The sequence below is a fragment of the Bos javanicus genome, chromosome 13 (assembly GCF_032452875.1).
Source record: "Bos javanicus breed banteng chromosome 13, ARS-OSU_banteng_1.0, whole genome shotgun sequence".
In the NCBI taxonomy this organism is placed as follows: Eukaryota; Metazoa; Chordata; class Mammalia; order Artiodactyla; family Bovidae; genus Bos; species Bos javanicus.
In genome coordinates this window covers 58,844,699-58,865,855 of record NC_083880.1, presented here as the reverse complement: position 1 = coordinate 58,865,855, position 21,157 = coordinate 58,844,699, and the positions used below count along the sequence as shown (strand labels likewise).

At 38.7% G+C, this 21,157-nt stretch overlaps 1 protein-coding gene across 1 annotated transcript; it reads left to right on the top strand.

Annotated features, from left to right (window-relative positions):
• Window positions 1-10: 10 nt before the first annotated feature.
• SPO11 (SPO11 initiator of meiotic double strand breaks) lies at window positions 11-15,195 on the top strand. Its single transcript, XM_061437074.1, has 13 exons — window positions 11-214; window positions 2,076-2,189; window positions 3,463-3,551; window positions 3,966-4,032; window positions 4,277-4,385; window positions 4,731-4,814; window positions 5,970-6,006; window positions 6,441-6,550; window positions 9,951-10,050; window positions 10,338-10,375; window positions 11,424-11,500; window positions 13,648-13,759; window positions 14,355-15,195. The coding sequence occupies exons 1-13, from the start codon at window positions 84-86 to the stop codon at window positions 14,472-14,474; spliced, it is 1,188 nt and encodes a 395-aa protein (XP_061293058.1). The 5' UTR covers window positions 11-83; the 3' UTR covers window positions 14,475-15,195.
• Window positions 15,196-21,157: the final 5,962 nt, after the last annotated feature.

Below are 21,157 nucleotides of genomic sequence, written 5' to 3'. Positions count from 1 at the left end.
AAGTGCATTGTGGGTACAGAGAAGGGTGATCTCAGGCCAGGTGGAGCTCCTGTTGTTGGACGCTTTTGTTGCAGCGGCTCCTTATGGCCTTTACGCCCAGGGGCCCTGAGGCCTCGTTTTTCGAGGTTTTGGACCGGCACAGGGCTTCTCTCCTGGCCGCCTTGAGGAGAGGCGGCGAGGAGCCCGCGGGCGGGGGGATGCGCTTGGCTTCCAGGTATACGGGCTCTTTCTGGGGCACAGACGGCTGGGAGTTAGGGAGCAAGAAGGTTCTGCCCAGCCAGGCTTGAGGTGCTCTGTGGAGAAATGCTGGGCCCCCTTCCCGTCTCCCCAATCTGGAGAGCAAGGCTGCCTCAGAATGTTGAGGCCACAGAGGCCTGTTTGGCCCACCAGCCCTGAACCCCAAGAAAGGCCCTTGTTTAGTGCCCCCTATTTCTTCTGTTAATTTATTCTCAATTCAAAAAGCCAGGTGCCAGCCACACTTACACCCCACCCCCACAGTAACCCCTCCCACCCCGTGTCTTCTAGAATGTTCCAGGAGCATCCCCACAGCTGGGGTCACAGGTTTCCTGAGATCTGGACAGTTTGAGGAGTTTAAGGCACAGTTTGGCTTGGTGTTTATTTTTTTTAAGTTGTGGAAATTTAGAAGTTTTCAAGCATTTTTTTTTTACGAAAAGGTGGGAAATCAGTGTTGTAAGTTCTTAATAAGTGTGTTTTATCAAAATGAATGAGGCAGTCAACACATTTTAAGTGGTTTATAGTAAGACAATGGGATTTATGGACCTGAAAGGGAAGAAAACACACATTTCTTTAAATCAGTTAAAGCAGTTAGAGTTTAGCTTAGAGTGTGGTGCTGATAAAATCAATTACAGAGGTTCTCCAGCTGCCCAACCTGGAGTTAACTGCAGGAAATATGTTTACATTATTCACCACTTTCACTTAAAATGCTCTGTTGTTCCGCTTACTTGATCTGCTTTTCTAGTTTATCAGCAAGGTTTTTCACTTAAACAAATTACTGTCATTTAAGCCCAAACCAACTACCAAAACAACCTTCAAACAAATTTACAAAATGTTTTAGTTTAAGGGAGTACTAGAAGAGGGTAAAAGAAGGGGGTGGCAGTCCCTGTTTAGGTTTCAGATGTAAATCTGATTGTTTTAAAGTTGGTCATAATATTACTGCAGCTTTTTTTCCAAACTAGAAAAATGAATAAGATACTTGAATCAGTTTTTGCTCCCCAAATTAGAAAATATTGAATGTTTTAAAAGTTATTTTCTGATACATGCATTTTCAATGAAAGCTGTGAAGTTTCTATGGAAATTAGAACACTACATTTTGTGCATTTTCTAGATTTAATATGATTTTCCTTCCTAGGCAATATTTTTATGGTGTTTATAACAGAATAACATTTTTTGAAGCTGATGGCTTGTGAAATTAAGAGTCAGCTGACAGAAAACTGGGCTAAGTCTTAATAATTTTCTGTGGTGTAGTAGTTGCCAAGCCCTTTTATGGTAATGATTAAACTTTTTTCTTTTTGTATCACTAAAATTCAAAAGGGCTGATTTATGACATGACATCAATTAGGGTAACAACTACAGTAAGAACTGTTTTTTGGAAATATTTTCACATTGCATTTGGGGAAATAAATTCAAAGCCAGTATTACATCAGTTAAAAGATTTATCAGTAGTATTTCAAGGCAATGAGTGTGTATTTAAAGTAGGTTGATCTGAAGATCAATGTATTTATATCAATACATTGTATCAATACATTTATATTAATGTATTTATAAATTGGTCATTAAAAGGGAGATATTACTTAAGTTGGTAATTGTTTGAGAAGTAAAATTACAAGCAAATGAAATTTCTTTGAAATTCACCACTACCAATACAATTGTTGTAATGTATTACTCATGTTAAAAGTTAATGTATTACTCATGTGGGAGAGAGTATTATTGACATGTATCATCTAGTCTTAAAAAACAACCAGTGAAACAAAAAATTAATATTCTGGAGAAATGTTACCTATTGTAAAGGTCTAATTTAAAATTAAGATTGAATCATTGTGTGTTTATTGTTTCAGTTCTGAGGTTCTTTCATCTATAGAAAAAATTATCCAAGACATAGTCACAAGCTTGGCAAGAAATGAAGCGCCTGCATTCGCAATAGACAACAGATCAAGCTGGGAAAATATAAAGTGGGCATTTTGCATTTTTAAATTTTTAAGTGCATTATCTAAGTAATTATTAGAATTTATGTGAGTTAGCGTTCTAGTTGGATTTAATTCTATTTGTTGCCTTTACCCTGCCAAAAAGGATTTAAGGAAGTTTATAAAATACATACCATACAGGCAGGTTATATAAACTAGAAGTAGGTGTTAAAGATAAGGCAAAGGGAAAACAATGCTAGGAACAAAAAAATGGAGCACCAAAAGAAGTTAGAATTCAAAATGCATATGATAAAGTCTTACAGTCCTGCTAAAAATAGGCGCCAGCCTTGGATCTAAGCTTTCTAGCACTCAAAGGGGAGAATATCACCATCAGAATTCTTATCTGTACTGCAGAGGCAAACCACTTGCTCAGGGGAGCTATAACCAGCCCTGATATTGAGACCAAAATAAATGTATCCTGAGCACAGAACACATTGCAATGGCTCATTCTCTTAGCAGATTTCCTGTGGAGTCATGTCCCCAAGAGGGGAAAATCAGCAAACAGCTTTATCAGAATCTTGGAATCTAGTTACATAGTTGGATTCTTTCAGGTCCTCAACCTGTAGACCCTTTTCACTAAACAATGAAAAACACTGTAAAATTAGTCCTCAGTAAGAGTTACAGGAAAAGAATGAAAGAAATCTTAAGGCTCTTAGTCATTCATTATTCTTTTATGATCAATATAATTAGTGAAACTGTAAACTTTTGAATCATATTTTGCAAGGTGGATTTCACCAAACCTAGAAGCAGCTGTTACCTGGCCTGTTTGCCTGGTGCCTTCTGCCATCTTTAGGGCAGGCTTGGCAGTTCAATTTAACAACCTAGTATAAACTTATTTCATTACTGTAACTTTCGGGGTAAATTAAATGAAATATTTCAAAACTTATTATTAAATTGAATAAAAGTATTAAATCAATAAGCAAAATGCTAATAAAATTGTGAAATAATTTATAATAGTCACGTACCCTGTCTTCCCAGGAAAGAAATACACACACATGCACACACACTATAATCAAAGGTGTTTAATTCATGTATTTTAAACACTCTTTTAGTGCCTCTGTATGTTGCCAAGATAATTACCTAATTACCACTTGGAATTCTCTAAGCTTATAAACGAGGTTATCCTAAAACTTCAGTGCTTACATTGGGAAGAAATGTGGATTTAAATGATGTTCAGAAGAGGAAATTAATCATATGTTGTTTGGTGTTCAGAAGTTAACTCTTTTTTTATTCTATTCCCTTGCTTTAAACAAAATGACAGGTTTGAAGATTCTGTGGGTCTTCACATGGTATCTCATTGTACCACAAGAAAAATCAAAAGTGATTCACCAAAATCAGTTAAAAATTTTGGTAAATTCATCTTTCTTAGCTTTTAGTGGTAAAATAAATAATTTTGATTACTCTCTCGGTTATAGTTGTTCTGAGCTAAATAATTTTTACTTGTTCATTAATAGGCCATCCTGTACTTGAAATAAATTTGTAGAATTCTGCATTGTCAATAACTGTGGAAGTAAAGTATTATTCCAAAATGAATGTTCAAGTATATGATTCAGTGGGAAAATATTCTTTCAATTTTGCTGTACATAGAACACTTAATTTTATCTAACTTGTAGACAGTTATCATTCTGTACTTAACACTTCTCTTTTGGAAAGATAATTTTTATAATGTTGTGCAAAGTAACTAGAGAGAGTTAATCCTTGATCACAGAATGTTTTGATTTTTGTAAGTGATAAGTAACTCACTTATTGCATCTTATTTTCCAGCACTAATTCTTAAAATATTTTCCATGATTTATAAATTAGTACAGAGCAATACTTATGCAACCAAAAGGTAAGTACATTGCTCTAATAAATTATTCTTTGAAATGTGTTGTGAGGTTAAGTGGGACTGACTTTCATTATATGTGTGGGATTGACTTTCATTATATGTTTTGAAAAGTTACATAAAACTAGTCTGTGGGTAATAAATTATTTGTTTACATCCACTCAAAGCTTTCTTCAGTTCATATTCCAATATTTATCATATTCAGAGAAAATATGATTAATTAAAATATATATTTTTAATATTTTCACAGAGACATTTATTACACTGACAGCCAACTCTTTGGTAACCAGACTGTTGTGGACAATATTATTAATGATATTTCCTGTATGTTAAAAGTGCCAAGGAGGAGTCTGCATATTGTAAGTAGCATTTAATAAAAGATACTTTAAAACAAAAAGTATGAAAATTATAGTAGAAGAATAAATGTAATCTGTGCCTTCTTTTCATATTTTTGATATTATATTTTTCTCACTATGAATTTGAATAATCTAGTCTCAGTGTATCCCCTTGGCTAAAGGAAGCAAAACTGATGAATTGTCAAATACTTTTCATTCCTAAACACTTACGTATTTTCTCCTTTATTTCTTAAATTTCAGTCTGATCCAAAACCCCTATATAATTTAGCAGGTGAACATGAGAAGGGACTTAGAAGCATAAAATGCACTGGGGAAAAAGGTTTCATATATGACTATTACTTTTTTCAGCTGTCTACATCAAAAGGTTTAATTGCTGGCGATTTAAAGTACCTGGAGGAAGACGGCACCAAGGTGAACTGCACGCGTGCAACAGTAAGCATCATAATGTGTTCATGTGCTTCCACGCCATATCAAACTCATTTGTGTTTGAAACGCACTTTATTGACTGGCTTTGTTATGTAGTTCAGAGCTTAAGACTTTAAAATAAAATGAAAGGATGAATAGGTATATGCTTTAGGGGTTGTATATTACCCAGTTTCCAAATATGCCAGTTGTCAGATGTCATATTGAAATAAACAAACATACACATTCCTTTTTTAAATGCACTGTTTTTTGTTTTCAGGTAGAGTGTGATTTGACCATTTTAGCATGGCTATTTATGTGATGTTCATAAAATTTTCTGGTTCTGAAATTTGTAAGTTTGAGACTAAAGTGTTTGCTAGGCTTTAGTACATAGAAAGTCACAGAACTAGCACAGAAGTTTGGAAATGGTTAACTCACCATTTTGGAAAGAGGAGAATGACACCTATGAGAAGGAAGTCTTTCCTTCATCAGTTTCTGCTTTTTAAGTCACATATCTATAAAGTTTCCAAGAAATTTTCACCTGCTGGGAAGTAGTTTGGGTCGTGTGTCTGTTTTCTTATTGAAAAGTAAATCTGTGTCCTACTGTTTTCTTACTGAAGCATAGACTTCTGATGACAGTGTATTTTTAAAAATGAAAATTTAAAAAATATAGGGCTTCCCCAGTGGCTTAGTGGTAAAGAATCCACCTGCAATACAGGAGACTCAGAGACACGGGTTCAATCCCCGGCTTGGGAAGATCCCCTGGAGGAGGAAATGGCAACCCACTCCAATATTCTTGCCTGGGAAATCCCATGGACAGAGGAGCCTGGTGGGCTACAGTCCACAGGGGTTGCAACTGATGCAACTAAACAACAACAAAAAGTGTTCTTGATAAATTTTTAAATGTTATTGTGTTTGTTTGCTTAGTCGCTTAGTCATGTCTGACTCTTCGCGACCCCATGGACTGTAGCCCACCAGACTCTTCTGTCCATGGCGATTCTCCAGACAAGAATGCTGAAGTGGATTGCCATGCCCTCCTCCAAGAAATCTTCCCAACCCAGGGATCGAACCCAGGTCTCCCACATTGCAAGTGGATTCTTTACCATCTGAGCCACCAGAGAAGCCCAAATGTTGTTATACTTGCTGTTTATTTAAAATAAAAACTGTCTCCTCTTGTTAACTTAGGCTGTTGCTGTGCCATCTAATATTCAAGGAATTCAGAGTATCCTTTGAGTGAGAAAGCTATTTAAATTTACAGAATGTTCATTCATTTTTACTTTAATAAATCAAGCCTTCATAATGTGTAACCAGTAAGCCATACCCTGTATTGGTCAAGATGAACACATCATGCTCCCTTTTCTAGGATATTTTTAGGAGCTCACTACCTAGTAAGAAAGATATGTAAATACGGTGTGTGAATAGGTGGCGCTAGTGGTAAAGAATCTGACTGCCAATGCAGGAGAGGCAAGAGAAGCAGGTTCGATCCCTGGCTTGGGAAGATGCCCTGGAAGAGAATAGGTATCTGAAGTATGAAGGTAAAAACAAAAATTCTGTATCTGTAGCTACTTTTGAATTGATCGATATGGCATCGTTACTTATAATTAGTGGTTCAGTTGAAACACACATGCCTTAAATTTATCAGCCTTAACTTCACAGATTTAATTACAGATGCGAAATTTCTACTAATTGTAGAAAAAGATGCAACATTTCAGCGCCTCCTGGATGACAACTTTTGCAACAAAATGTCTCCATGCATCATGGTTACGGTATATTATCTGCTTTTACCTCAATTACCAGACTAATGTACTACTTTGGTGATCAGTAAGAGGGGTTTATGGCTTCCCAGATGGCTCAGTGGTAAAGAGTCTGCCTGCCAGTGCTGGAGACATGGGTTCTATCCCTGGGTCAGGAAGATCCCTTGGAGTAGGAAATGGCAACCTGTTCTAGTATTCTTGCCTGAGAAATCCCAAGGACAGAGGAGCCTGGCGGGCTACAGTCCAAGGAATTGCAGGGTCAGACACAACTGAAGCACATATACACACAAGAGTGGCTTATAATTTCATCTATGAGTTTGAACAGCATTCTCTTGTCACTGTGAAGCATCCTTTGGGATTATAGAACAAGAATTTCCAAGGTGTTTATTTAACCATCCTCAAATCTGACTGAAATCAAGGTGATGGTCCCGATTCTTAAACACCAGAGATTTTCTAATAAAAATGTAAGTTTACACAGGCTCTCAGTATCACCCTCAACACCATTCCCACAGGGGCTACTTGTCTTGACTATAATATGGTAACATGGGAACTTTGACAGGGTTGAATGAACAAGAGCCACTCCTTGTTCTTCCTCACACAGTTTGTATGCTGTTGAAAGAACAGCAAAGAACACAGAAGCGTATGTTGAGGTAATACACAGGGAACTACAGGCAATAATTAGCAAAGGGTAATGCAGGAGGTGTTCATAGAACTGGGGAGACCAGTGACATCCGCTGGCCTGGGGAAGAAGGAGGTGGCAGTACAGGAAGCCAGGGGTGTGGGTCAGTGAGATGATGGGAGAGCAACAGACACATCAGGTTCCCCCTCCTGTACCAGCCTTCCTCCACTCTTACAGATCTGCATAAAGACCTAGTTCTCTGAAGAAAAAAAAAAAAAGCTCATCTACTTACAGTTCTCTTGGCTTATTAATAGTAAGTATGATGTTTGTGAGGTATGTTTGTGGAAGCAGTAGGAGAGCTGACCTGCCGAGGGAGCAGGATGTTGGGCAGCTGTTGGCATCTTGGAAGGCCTGGCCACCCCCAGGAGGCATCCTGATTTAGTGCAAAAATATCAAGTGTTAACAAAAGTGAGGAGGATTGGTGAGAAAGGAAATGACAAGGATTCGTGTGGTAGCATCATTAGTTAGATGGATAGGGAGATAACTGGATTCAGGAAGCCTGTCTGGAGGCTCTCAGGTGGCAGGTTGCCAGGGAAATGGTTAAAGAGAAAGGACTTAAGCAAAGGACATTTCCAAGGCAAGTTTAAAAGGACGTGATGACCATGGGGTGAGAGGAATGAGTCAAAATGACTCTAGTGTGTGGAGCTTTACCACGATGTCCCCGTGGATGCTATAGAACAAGTGGCAGGGAGGCTTGGTTCTTCATAGAAAAAAGATGTTGAATGTAGTCTTAGAAATAAAAATTTGAGATGCTAACAGGAGATCCTAGTGGCATGTGCCCAGTTTGAAGAGAGGGGAGAACAGTTGTGACAGAAAATGTGCACTGAGACCTCACCAGTAACAAAGGCCATACCTGAACCCCTGAAGTGATCGCTCAATGGCGTTGTCCTGTGGTTCACTTTTGGTGGAGTCCTCCTGCTCTTTCACACCTTCCTGGTGAGAGTGCATGCTTGCTGGACTGATCAGAAGACAAGCTGTTACAGACAAACCAGCAGTGGCCCAGGCCTCCGTTTCAGCCCTTGGAGTTTGAATCACAGCTGGTACTAGTGCACTGGAGATGCACATAAAGCTCAGCTCTTGGTCACATTTCTCTTTTTACCTTGTCTTTCCTCTTGAATGCTGCCTTCTAGTCTTTGTCTACCTACATGTTGGTGCTGTCATGGCAGCCGTTGATAATTGCTGTTGTTACTATGGTGAAACACCCACTAGTAGCTGGCCTGTAGTAGCTGCCCCTGCAGAGGGGAGCTTAGAGTCGAGGGCTGGGCTAGGAAGGAATATTTGGTACTGTCTGACTCCTCTACCACGTATATGGGTTATCTCTCCCAAAGGAAACAATTAAAATACACTACCATTCACTGTGTATTCGTGATACACCAGGAACTCTGCTAGGTACTTTACGTAATAAGGGTTCACATTTACTGCTGTTTTCTACTTTGTTCAGTCACTCAGTTGTGTCTAACTCTTTCAGATCCCATGAACTGCAGCACACCAGCTCCCTCTCCTTCACCATCTCTTGGAGCTTATTCAAACTCATGTCCGTTGAGTCAGTGAAGCCATCCAACCATCTTATCCTCTGTTGCCCCCTTCTCTTCATGCCCTCATATCAACTTGTAAAGTCTCTCCAGCCTTATGAGATAGGTATTATTATCATCCCCATTTTAACAATAGAACACTGGGACTCAGGAAGGTATTTTACCACAATCTCAAGGCTGGTCAAAACTAGGACTTGGAGAGGGACTCCCCTGGTGGTCCAGTGGTTAAGAATCTGCAATGCAGGGGATGTGGGTTCAATCCCAGGTTGTGGAACTAAGATCCCACACTCCACAGGGCAACAAAGCCTAAGTGCCACAACAAAAGATCCTGTGTGCTGCAACTAAGACCAGACATAGCCAAATAAGTAAATTAAATAAATACATATTAAAAAAAAAAAAAAAACTTGAGCCACCAGGGAAGCCATAGTACTGGGATTAAGATAGTTCAACTCCACATTGCTACAGTGCCATAACTCTGTGTGGTAGGCATATTTAGCCCAGTTTTATAAATAAAGCCACAGCCTAAAGAGACTAGGAAACCCACTAGTGATTGGTGGAGAGGGAATTCAGACTCAGGGCTATCCCATCAAAAGCCCGTTCTCACCTCTACTTGCTTCCTCCCTGTTCCACATTTCATTTGGTTTCCTGTTCTCTCTTTTAACAGTATTGTAATGCTCTTCAAATTATTTTTCTACATAATTATTGTTTTAATCACGTCATAATACTATTCTACTGTTTGGTTTTATTAAATCCTGAGTTTAAACCAGATACTTTTAAATGCTTTATAATTATTTAATAACTTAGTTCCTGTAATAATAGCAGAAGGTGTTATTACAAAGCCCCAGACCTCAGAGAGTTTTCATGACTGTTAAGATCCATGCCGCTAAGAAGTGGCAGAGCCAGGCGCCTCTGCAGGCAGTCGGCTCTGAAGCCGATGCATGTCACCACTGTGCGATGCTGCCTGTTGTCAGATCTTTTGGATATTTACTGTGGTTTCTGTCCTTTTAAGTAACACTGCAGTGGACATCTTTATGTATGTCACATTTTTTATTATTTTTGCTTCTGCTAAAATATTTTCCTAGGCCTGGGATAATTAAGTCAAAGTTATGAAGATATTTATGTCAATAATAAAATAAGGATACAGTGTCATCAGTTTCATTCTACTGAAATTAAAATGCATGATTTCAATCCTTGCTTTTAGGGAAAGGGGGTACCTGATCTGAACACAAGACTTCTAATCAAGAAGTTGTGGGATACATTTCACATTCCTGTTTTCACTCTGGTAGATGCTGATCCACATGGTAATTTATTGTTAGACTATTTGAAATAGTCATAATCAAATCATATTTATAGCTTGTGTTTTTCTGCTCATAGAACACTTTCATAAAATACTTTAAAAGAATATGATTATTAGATTTAAATGAATGACTAATCATTTGGGATATTTATTGTTTTTTTACTGTATTAAACTGAACCATAAATTTTCCACTGGTATTGTTCACAAAAATAAAAACTGCAGATGTTAGATATAATTATCTAACTATAATATGCAAGGAGACAAATTTAAAAGTTAACTTTCTTTTAACAGGCATAGAGATAATGTGTATCTATAAGTATGGATCTATGGTAAGTATAGAAAAATATTTTTCCTTTTCCACTATTGAGATAGTTTATATTATTCACTGGAGTGATTTCTGCATTTACTTATCAGCCCCTAGTAAGCTGAGGGCCCCCAAAAGGTACCAGGGAAGCTACTGTCCTAGTCTAGGGCCGCTCTGTTTCAGAGTCTGTGATTCCAGCTTCCAGCATAACCAGTGTGACTCCAGATGACAGAGTGGGATTACCTTTGGGCAAGAGGCCTTAATTATCCTCCACTCTCCTGGCCTGCTGAAGTAATGGCAAGCCCTCCGCATAGCAACACTGATTACCAATTATACCCTGAAAAGCATATATAGTCTTGAATTCTGACTTTTCCAATTCCAACCATCAGGAGAAATAAAAAGACCATCAAACTTTACCACTAGGGACGGCAACTGCTACACATCAGTGGTTCTCAAAACGTGGTCCTGGGAAGCTGTTAGAAATGCAATTCTCAGTCCCCATGCAGACCTCCTGAGTCTGGAATTCTAAGGGTGGGCCCTCCAAGTGATCCTGACTCATGGTGAAGTTTGGGAATCACTGGTATACACTTTGTGTGTCCCTGGAAGAGTCGGACACGACTGAGCGACTTCACTTTTCACTTTTATGCATTGGAGAAGGAAATGGCAACCCACTCCAGTGTTCTTGCCTGGAGAACCCCAGGGACGGTGGAGCCTGGTGGGCAGTGACTTAGCAGTAGCAGTAGCAGATGTATATGTTTATAGCAGAAGAAAAGGATGGTGGAGCAAGGGATTAAGGTGTGGAATCACAAACGACAATAAATTTGGGTCAGAGAGGGTCATTTGTACTTTCACGTTATAGAAAATCAACACAGAAATAGTATAGAGCAGTTTTAAAACCTCCACTGAAAGTCCAGTTTAACTAAGCTCTTGGTGATTTTCTTACTTCTGTGGCCTCTGGGAGTGTGAAGTCTTCAGTAAGAGTCCTTAATAAGTTGAAAAAAAATTGCTGCAAAAACAAGTATGCTAGTTCTCTGCAAAAGGTTTAGCTAATATACTTCTGCTCTTTATTTTAGGCTATGTCTTTCGAAGCCCATAATCTCACAGTTCCAGCTATTAGATGGCTTGGTCTCCTCCCTTCTGATATCAAAAGGTTAGACAGTTAGCAGAATGAGGGTATTTAAAATGATGACTCACTGTAACATGTAGCACTCAGCCTGAAGAGTCACTACCAGGAGAAGTGCTTACTGTTTTTTACTTATGTTGTTCATGATAACTCAGAATTATATCATTATAAATTTATCGATGTTTCTGTTTCAACTACTAAAACACTTAAATATATTTGGTTAATTGAGCCTTTAGAAGACATTGTTTTGTTTTACCCTTATGGTTAAAGTCTTTAATAATTTCTTTATACTTAGAAAGTATTAAGACATTGAATCTAAATAGTAATCATTGACAACACCATTTGCCATCTGAATTGATTTTATCATAGGTTTTTAATTTCATTTAAAAATCTCATTTTAAGATTACTTAAAGTTGGGGGATCCACATTTTGTCAGTTTTAAGATATATGTGTTCGTTATAGAAAAAATATTAAGTAACAATATAAAAGTCACCTATAGATAAACAGTTCTGCCCTTGTAGATTATTTGCTGTGCGTTGCCATAATTTCTTCCAAAAGAATTTGGAAGAGCTTGATTTTGAAATCTTTTCTCCCACAACACAATGTAATTGCACTTCCTTATCAATAAATACATCCCTATGATCTTATTTGAATGTCTTTTTCCACTTGGTTTCAATTCTGAGTGTGTCTATTTGGTCAGTCCCTTGTAATTGGACATTTGGATGGGTTCCAAATCTCTGTTTTGAAAGATAGTCCTCTGACTGACCCTCTTGTGACTGAATCTTTGCCTGTATCCTTAATTAGTCCCATAGGCTGAATTCCCGGAATTGCTGGGTCAAAGGGTATGCACATTTTTAAGGCTTCAGCTGCCCTCTGGATAGGTTAATTATTTTGTCTTCCCTGGAGAGTAAGAGCCCACCTGCCCCTCAGCATAAGACATTATCACTTTATTCATCTCTGCTAATGTGATATTTTAAGATATTTTATTGTTTTAATTGGCTAGTGAGAGGTGAGAGTGAAATTAAACATATTTGGATTTCTTCAAGCAGTGAGCAAACCTTGGTTAAAGGCGCTTATTTTCTAAAAATGGAATGATCGCTGCTTCTTACAAAATGAGGGCACAAGAGAAAACATTCAGGTTTTGACTTTTGAATGTTTATGCTGTAGTGAATCAAAGTTTTGTTTAGTGTATACATCATGGTCAAAATCCGTCTGGGGTGATCTATTTGTATGAAGATCATTTCTAATACAAGTTTAGGACAGAGAATCTGATTAAGGCGGAAAACGAAGAAACTCTAGGTGTATCTCATAAATTCCACCAGTGCACTCAAAATAAATGTACTCTAAATAAATGTACAATCAAAGAAAAAACAGCATGATAGCTACACAAACATGGCTTCAAGGGAAATCCTCTAGGTCTCTCTTTCAATCAAATTGTCACCCTATCCAGGAGCTGCCAGTGGCAAATAGTCATTATTGTGGGGACATTGAGAAAGACTGTTTGAAACTAGAGCTCTGCTGGGAAATCCAGGATTTGTGACTTCAAAAAGCAATTCACAGCATAAATCCTGGACCTCTCACGTTGTATTTTTAAAACACATACCAAGATAAAATTACAATCCACTTTTTAAAAATTTGAAACAAGATAGATGTGTATACGTATGTCTGTGTGCACGCATGAGTGCATAAGTGAAAACTGATAGACTAACTTCCTTGGCCCAGAAAATTCCCCTTGAATTACAAAGAATTAAGGATTCAGTGGGACCTGAAATCCCACAGTGGATCTTGCTGCTGGCCACACACACGCTGGCACTCACCGCTCTAAGACTGCGGCGCTCTGGGGGCAGCCTTGGTGTTGAGACACATGGTATTAGTGCTCCCGGCGTTTGTTTTATAACCCATGTCTATCTTCCTGTCATCGTCCTGTGAGCGTGGCATGAAAGAAAACAACTTGAAACAGACTTCCACTATGATCTTGAATACTTGCTAGTCAAAGACAAACCAGATTCCCTCAAACTCCACATTTAAAAGTGAACCTGTACTGATTTTTTCATCTGTTATTTCTGAGTCTTTTGAAATAGTACGATAAATAAAAATGAAATGTATGTGACCTTAAAGTTAAAGGAGCACTTTGTTTTTACTGATTGTTTTTTCACCTATGTTTTTCCCCCCAGATTAAATATACCCAAAGGTACTTTAATTCCACTGACAAAACGGGACCAGATGAAACTTGACAGCATCCTAAAGAGACCTTATATTACTTGCCAACCATTTTGGAGAAAAGAAGTATGTTTCTTTTTAAAATGCAAATGTCATGTTTTATTGCTTTCTACTTTTAGCAGTGGCTGCTGCTGCTGCTAAGTTGCTTTAGTCGTGTCCAACTCTATTCGACCCCATAGATGGCAGCCCACCAGGCGTCCCCGTCCCTGGGATTCTCCAGGCAAGAACACTGGAGTGGTTATTTGCATCATATTTTGAAGCTATTCTTCTTGAATTTTTATATAACTAGCAACTGCTATGTGCATTGTTTGGCAGTAAATTGTTGCTGAAACATTGAATTGTGAATGCTAATAGGTAAGATTAGCTGGGTGGAGTTGACCTAATTTATTCTCATCATAGTTAAATACCCATTGTCTACGGTTCTGTTGTAGTTTGTGAGGAAAAAAAGGAGAGAAGGAAATTATAAAGATGCCAGACCATTCCTAACTACTGAAGGAATCCATACTAATATTTTTAGCTGTAGCAGCTCTAGAATATTCTGGCTGACCTAAAGTTTATTGCCCGTGGTTTTGGAGCCTAAAACAAATCTAGATTTACCAGTTTGAGTTGACAGAACTGTAGCAAAGACTCTAGTATGACTGTAGTTTACTTTTATTGACAGATGGAAATAATGGCAGACTCTAAAATGAAGGCAGAAATTCAAGCTTTGACCTTCCTATCATCAGACTATCTTTCCAGAGTGTACTTACCTAACAAATTAAAATTTGGTGGGTGGATATAAAAATATGTCAGAATATATCTTCTGATCACAAAAGGCTTTTCATTAGTTTTGTCTTCAGCAGTAGATACTGTTATGCAAAGAACAAATGTTCTTCATTTTATAGAGGTAAAATATAATAATTTTTCGTAACTGTATTTTTTTGTCAAAAAATGCTATACTCTAATTTTCTTGAGAAGGCTTTATCATTCTCTTAAGAGATTAATTTCTATCCTATGTTCTAAATTAAATCATAGAAGAATGTATGTTATTTTGACTTTTAAATTTTGTTTAAAAAAATGTCTAAGACCTGTCATCAAAGTCTGCAGAAATGCTTTATTTACTTTCTACAGTACAAGTAATGTTAAGGCATGAAGTATCCTATAGTAACAAAAGTGAAGAAGTGAAGTGAAAGTCATTCAGTCGTGTCTGAGTCTGCGACCCCATGGACTATGCAGAATACTGGAGTGGGTAGCCATTCCCTTCTTCACGGGATCTTCCCAACCCAGGGATCGGCCCCAGGTCTCTCGCATGGCAGGTTTCCTTACCATCTGAGCCACCAGGGAAGCCCCAGTAACAAAAGTAATAGTAACCTAAATTTGAAAGGTTGCAAATTAATGAAAGTATCAAGCAATTTCTTCTTGGTTACATTTTCCTTTGCCTTCATAGTGTAGGGGTCATGCCTCAGTCATTCACTGTGAAAGTAGTGGTAATGTTCATTATGAATAAATACTGGGTTGATGTAGTCCTCAGTGCTTTGATTTGATTTTGAGCATACTTCTCATTAATAATATACTTATTTGAAATATTTCCCCAGGGTTTTATCAGTTCTCACCCAAATTCAAGTCACTTGAATTCTTCTCTAGCCTAGGTTTATAAACAAAGAACTTGTTCAGCTTTAAGATTTACAGAAGCCTCAAATTTAATAAGGCCTATCCATGAGAAACGCTGGACTGGAAGAAACACAAGCTAGAATCAAGATTGCTGGGAGAAATATCAATAACCTCAGATATGCAGATGACACCACCCTTATGGCAGAAAGTGAAGAGGAACTAAAAAGCCTCTTGATGAAGGTGAAAGTGGAGAGTGAAAAAGTTGGCTTAAAGCTCAACATTCAGAACACAAAGATCATGGCATCTGGTCCCATCACTTCATGGGAAATAGATGGGGAAACAGTGGAAACAGTGTCAGACTTTATTTTGGGGGGCTCCAAAATCACTGCAGATGGTGACTGCAGCCATGAAGTTAAAAGATGCTTACTCCTTGGAAGGAAAGTTATGACCAACCTAGTTAGCATATTCAAAAGCAGAGACATTACTTTGCCAACAAAGGTCTGTCTAGTCAAGGCTATGGTTTTTCCAGTGGTCATGTATGGATGTGAGAATTGGACTGTGAAGAAGGCTGGGTGCCAAAGAATTGATGCTTTTGAACTGTGGTGTTGGAGAAGACTCTTGAGAGTCCCTTGGACTGCAAAGAGATCCAACCAGTCCATTCTGAAGGAGATCAGCCCTGGGATTTCTTTGGAAGGAATGATGCTAAAGCTGAAACTCCAGTACTTTGGCCACCTCATGCGAAGAGTTGACTCATTGGAAAAGACTCTGATGCTGGGAGGGATTGGGGGCAGGAGGAGAAGGGGACGACAGAGGATGAGATGGCTGGATGGCATCACTGACTCGATGGACATGAGTCTGAGTGAACTCCGGGAGTTGGTGATGGACAGGGAGGCCTGGTGTGCTGCGATTAATGGGGTCACAAGAGTCGGATACGACTGAGCGACTGAACTGAACTGGTAACAGTAAAGGTGTGATCTTTTCCTCTCGTAAACCTATCTTAATTTTCCAGAGATGAGTTTTATGATTTTATTCTGTATTTTCAACAAACTTAACTGCACTGAAAACTTTCTTGTAATTGTAGGCAAGAATATGTATTTACAGGAGAAGTAAAGAAAGTTGGGTTAATTTTTATCACGATAAATATGAACAGAATATACCTTTGAGAACTTACATGTGCCAATCACTGCTTACATATTATCTTACTTAACTCTCCCAAGAGCCTTGTCAGGGCAGTAGTTAGACTCACAGTTTACAGGTGAGAACACGGAGGCTGTTGCTTGTCTAAAGCCCCAGCCAGATGTAGCAGAAGGGGACAGTGACACCATCTACTTCCAGGGCAGGACCAGGTATCAAATATTTGGGGTCCAGTGAAGAAGGTAAGTGTAGGGTCCTTTGTTTCAGAGTTATTAAGAATTTCAAGATGATAGCAGCAGAGACTTAAACCAAGCACGGGGCCCTTCTCAGCATAAGACCCTGTGTGACTGCACCGGTGGCACAGCCATTAAGCCAACCCTACTCAAGATTGAGTAAATAAGGTCAAATACAATAATGAAAGAAAATACTTGTATAGCACTTATTATGTTGCCAGGTATTTTTCTAGGTGCTTTACCAGCATTAACTAATTTCATGTTCACAGAAACCCTATGAGCAAGTACCTTTCCTATCTCCATTTTCAGATGAGGCATCAAGTGTGCAGGGAGGTTAAGTAATTTTCCCAAGGTCACATAACTACAGAGTGGTGGAGCTGGGACTTACTCCCAGGGAGTCTGACTCCATAGTTCATGCTTTAATCATGGTGCTGGTGCTTGTTAAGTGTGTCATGTGTGGCCAGGCATGCACACTGCCCAGTAAGGGTCTCTGATATCAAGCCTGTTACGTTATGTTCTCTAGTCACATCAGAACCAGATATTTCCTCTTGAGTATATTTTGGTATATCGTTAATGTGACTTACTTGTGAGACTATTGCAAATTCTAAAAGACATGTTATAAATTGCAAGTTTTTCTTTGAATGTATACAACACTTCCTCCCTTAACATCTAATAATCATTGAATTTTGACAAGGTTTGTAAAAGAGAAAAATACCAACTTAGAAATATGTGGTTAAGCCACAGAAAGTCTGGATTAGGGTATACTGTCAAAATGAGGAGAAATAAAAAAAATCTACCATAGTCATTAAAATCTGAAAATAGATTTGAAAAAGGTTTGCAGATACATTCACTCTGGATAATTAAATTCCTTTCAAGTTTATGTTAGAAATTTATGTAAACTAATTTTCATTTATTTTGGGAAACGAAAATGGGAGGAGAGAAGAGAGCAAAATACACTGCAGTTGGGCTTAGCTCCCTGTCTTTATTAGATACAGATGAAAAGTTAACGTTAGTAGCTGTTTGGGACCCAGCTAGAATTCTAAGTCTTAAGATTTGTTTCTAAAAAGGATTACTGTAAAATAGGCAGCTGTTTAAAATGGCAACTGACAACAGACATCCTCTCTACATCTGTATTTATTTTTAATATTTTCATAATTTTAATCAAGAAACATTTGGGTTGGAATCTGTTTATAATTAAAGTGAATAAAAACTGGTGCAACAGAAAGATGTTCAGAGAATCTTGGTTTTTCCTTAAGGGCTCATAATCACCCTTGTAAAATAAAAGCTCTCATAATATCCCCAGGTTTCTGGGAAATTTAACTGTCATCATTGATGATGCTAATTGGTTTCAGAAGTCATGATTTCATGGGAAAATAAACCCATTTTGCACTTTCTACAAAACAGGCAAAAAAACACTCTGGGATTTCCATGACTTCCCTGAGTGTCTCATTTGAACTGTTTGATGTAAATACCTCTTCAGTGATGCTGAAAAGAAGAGATGCTATCAAAGCTAAGCCACAAGTACATAGATGTTAAAAAAATATTTTCAGCGGGATGTTTTTGTAGTAAACTATTGAGAAACATTACTTCTGTTTGGACTTCAGTTCATCAAGAAAACAATCTTGTAAAAAGAAGTCAAGGTCTCCCTCTGCTGGCAGAAGCTCTATAGTTATCTCAAATTCTTCCACTATTTTGGGTGGATATTTCTTTGTAATATTTTCAAGCCATTGTTTTCAGGAATAGGGTCAAAGAGTCTGAGACACAAGAGGTTGTGAAAACCGTGAGGCTTTCTTTGTGAGATCGAGTACTTCTACACAGGAACCAATTTTGTATCATCAGCTTTCAGTTCAGTTCAGTCGCTCAGTCACGTCCGATTCTTTGTAACCCCATGAATCGCAGCACACCAGGCCTCCCTGTCCATCACCAACTCCCAGAGTTCACTCAAACTCATGTCCATCAGGTTGGTGATGCCATCCAGCCATCTCATCCTCTGTCGTCCCCTTCTCCTCCTGCCCCCAATCCCTCCCAGCATCAGAGTCTTTTCCAATGAGTCAACTCTTCACATGAGGTGGCCAAGTATTGGAGTTTCAGCTTCAGCATCAGCGCTTCCAGTGAATACCCAGGACTGATCTCCTTTAGGATGGACTGGTTGGATCTCCTTGCAGTCCAAGGGACTCTCAAGAGTCTTCTCCAACACCACAGTTCAAAAGCATCAATTCTTCGGCACTCAGCTTTCTTCACTGTCCAACTCTCACATCCATACATGACCACTGGAAAAACCATAGCCTTGACTAGACGGACCTTTGTTGGCAAAGTAATGTCTCTGCTTTTGAATATGCTAACTAGGTTGGTCATAACTTTTCTTCCAAGGAGTAAGCATCTTTTAACTTCATGGCTGCAGTCACCATCCGCAGTGATTTTGGAGCTCAAAAAAATAAAGTCAGCCACTGTTTCCCCATCTATTTCCCATGAAGTGATGGGACCAGATGCCATGATCTTCGTGTTCTGAATGTTGAGCTTCAAGCCAACTTTTTCACTCTCCACTTTCACTTTCATCAAGAGGCTTTTTAGTTCCTCTTCACTTTCTGCCATAAGGGTGGTGTCATCTGCATATCTGAGGTTATTGATATTTCTCCCGGCAGTCTTGATTCCAGCTTGTGCTTCTTCCAGCCCAGTGTTTCTCATGATGTACTCTGCATAGAAGTTAAATAAGCAGGGTGACAATATACAGCCTTGACATACTCCTTTTCCTATTTGGAACCAGTCTGTTGTTCCATATACCATTCTAACCATTGCTTCCTGACCTGCATATAGGTTTCTCAAGAGGAAGGTCAGGTGGTCTGGTATTCCCATCTCTTTCAGAATTTTCCAGAGTTTATTGTGACACACACAAAGGCTTTGGCATAGTCAATAAAGCAGAAATAGATGTTTTTCTGGAACTCTCTTGCTTTTTAGATGCCCCAGTTCCTTGTAAAGCTACACTTAATGTGTGCTTCATTGCAACCAAGCTATTTACAAAAACCTAAGACAACATATTAGGACTTTTAAAATAGAAGAATTAAAGATCACTTCAAATGAAAAGAAATTGATACTAAAATTACAAATATATTCAGTCTCTACTCACCTAAAAACGGAATATAAACTGTATGTGTGTGTGTGCTAAGTTGCTTCAGTCATCTCCAACTCTTTGCAACCCCGTGGACTGTAGCCTGTCAGGCTCCTCTGACCATGGGATTCTCCAGGCAAGAATAATGAAGTGGGTTGTCATGCCCTCCTCCAGGGGGTCTTCTCAACCCAGGGACCGAACCCGCAACTCTCTACGTCACATTGGCAGGCAGGTTCTTTACCATTAGCACCACCTGGGAAGCTCTATAGTCATTCATAAATATCCCCTTGTGTTAAAACTGCAGAAGGACTTACTAATGTGAATAATAGCCATGACCAAAGCTGAATTTTAATTACTTTTTTTCATAATTTCACCTTTATTTTATGGCTCAATAATCATACCGCCTGATATAGATGGTTTTGATCCCTCTTCCTGTTTCTGAGGGGAAAAGTTAGGTGACACCACAGCCTGTCTTCCATCTGTAAAGTCATATTTTGAGGGGCAGGATGCTTGCATCCCAGTTCCACTTCTACTCACTGCCTTTGTAACTGGGAGAAGTTACAATCTGGCCTTTGTTTCATTGACTGTAAAATGGGGATAACAGTAATAATAGCTATTCTGTAATGTAACTGTTAGGGCAAGTGTGGGTTTGAATAACACCCTTGGAATGTTATTGCTATATTTGGTACACAGGCTGCTACTGTTGTTCCACTGATCAGATCAGATCAGATCAGTCGCTCAGTCATGTCCAACTCTTTGCGACCCCATGTATCGCAGCACGCCAGGCCTCCCTGTCCATCACCAACTCCCGGAGTTCACTGAGACTCACATCCATCAAGTCAGTGATGCCATCCAGCCATCTCATCCTCTGTCGTCCCCTTCTCCTCCTGCCCCCAATCCCTCCCAGCATCAGAGTCTTTTCCAATGAGTCAACTCTTCGCATGAGGTGGCCAAAGTACTGGAGTTTCAGCTTTAGCATCATTCCTTCCAAAGAAATCCCACGGATAGGGTATGCAAAAGCAGCTTGTCAATTACATATTCCTAAACAGCAGAAAGTTTTTTTTAAAGTATGCTGAACAACCAGTATTATACAAGAATCTGTATATAATAGAGGCTTCTGGAAGATTCCTTGGACGTGGAGAATATAATTCAACACACATTAAACCTCAAAATATGTAAGACTGTGCTCGGTGCTATATATGTGGGCGTAAAACACAAAGTTTAAAATCTAGGAAGCTAGACAAGGCAAATACACCCATGATCGTGTGAGACAGAATATGATAAGTACTGAGAGGACTTTGAAAGATGAAAGGAGAGATGGTATGAGATGATTCATGTAGGAAAGAATGAGGAAAGGTGTCACTGAGGAGGGAGTACTTGTCAGAGATGATTCTAAGGTTT

Bases quoted from the DNA above. Each gene is read 5' to 3' on its own strand.
- SPO11 (XM_061437074.1), top strand. From the start codon at position 84: ATGGCCTTTACGCCCAGGGGCCCTGAGGCCTCGTTTTTCGAGGTTTTG. The intron at 4,815-5,969 runs GTAAGCATCATA...TTGTTAACTTAG, and splicing joins TGAACTGCACGCGTGCAACA to GCTGTTGCTGTGCCATCTAA. The intron at 6,007-6,440 runs GTATCCTTTGAG...TTAACTTCACAG, and splicing joins TAATATTCAAGGAATTCAGA to ATTTAATTACAGATGCGAAA.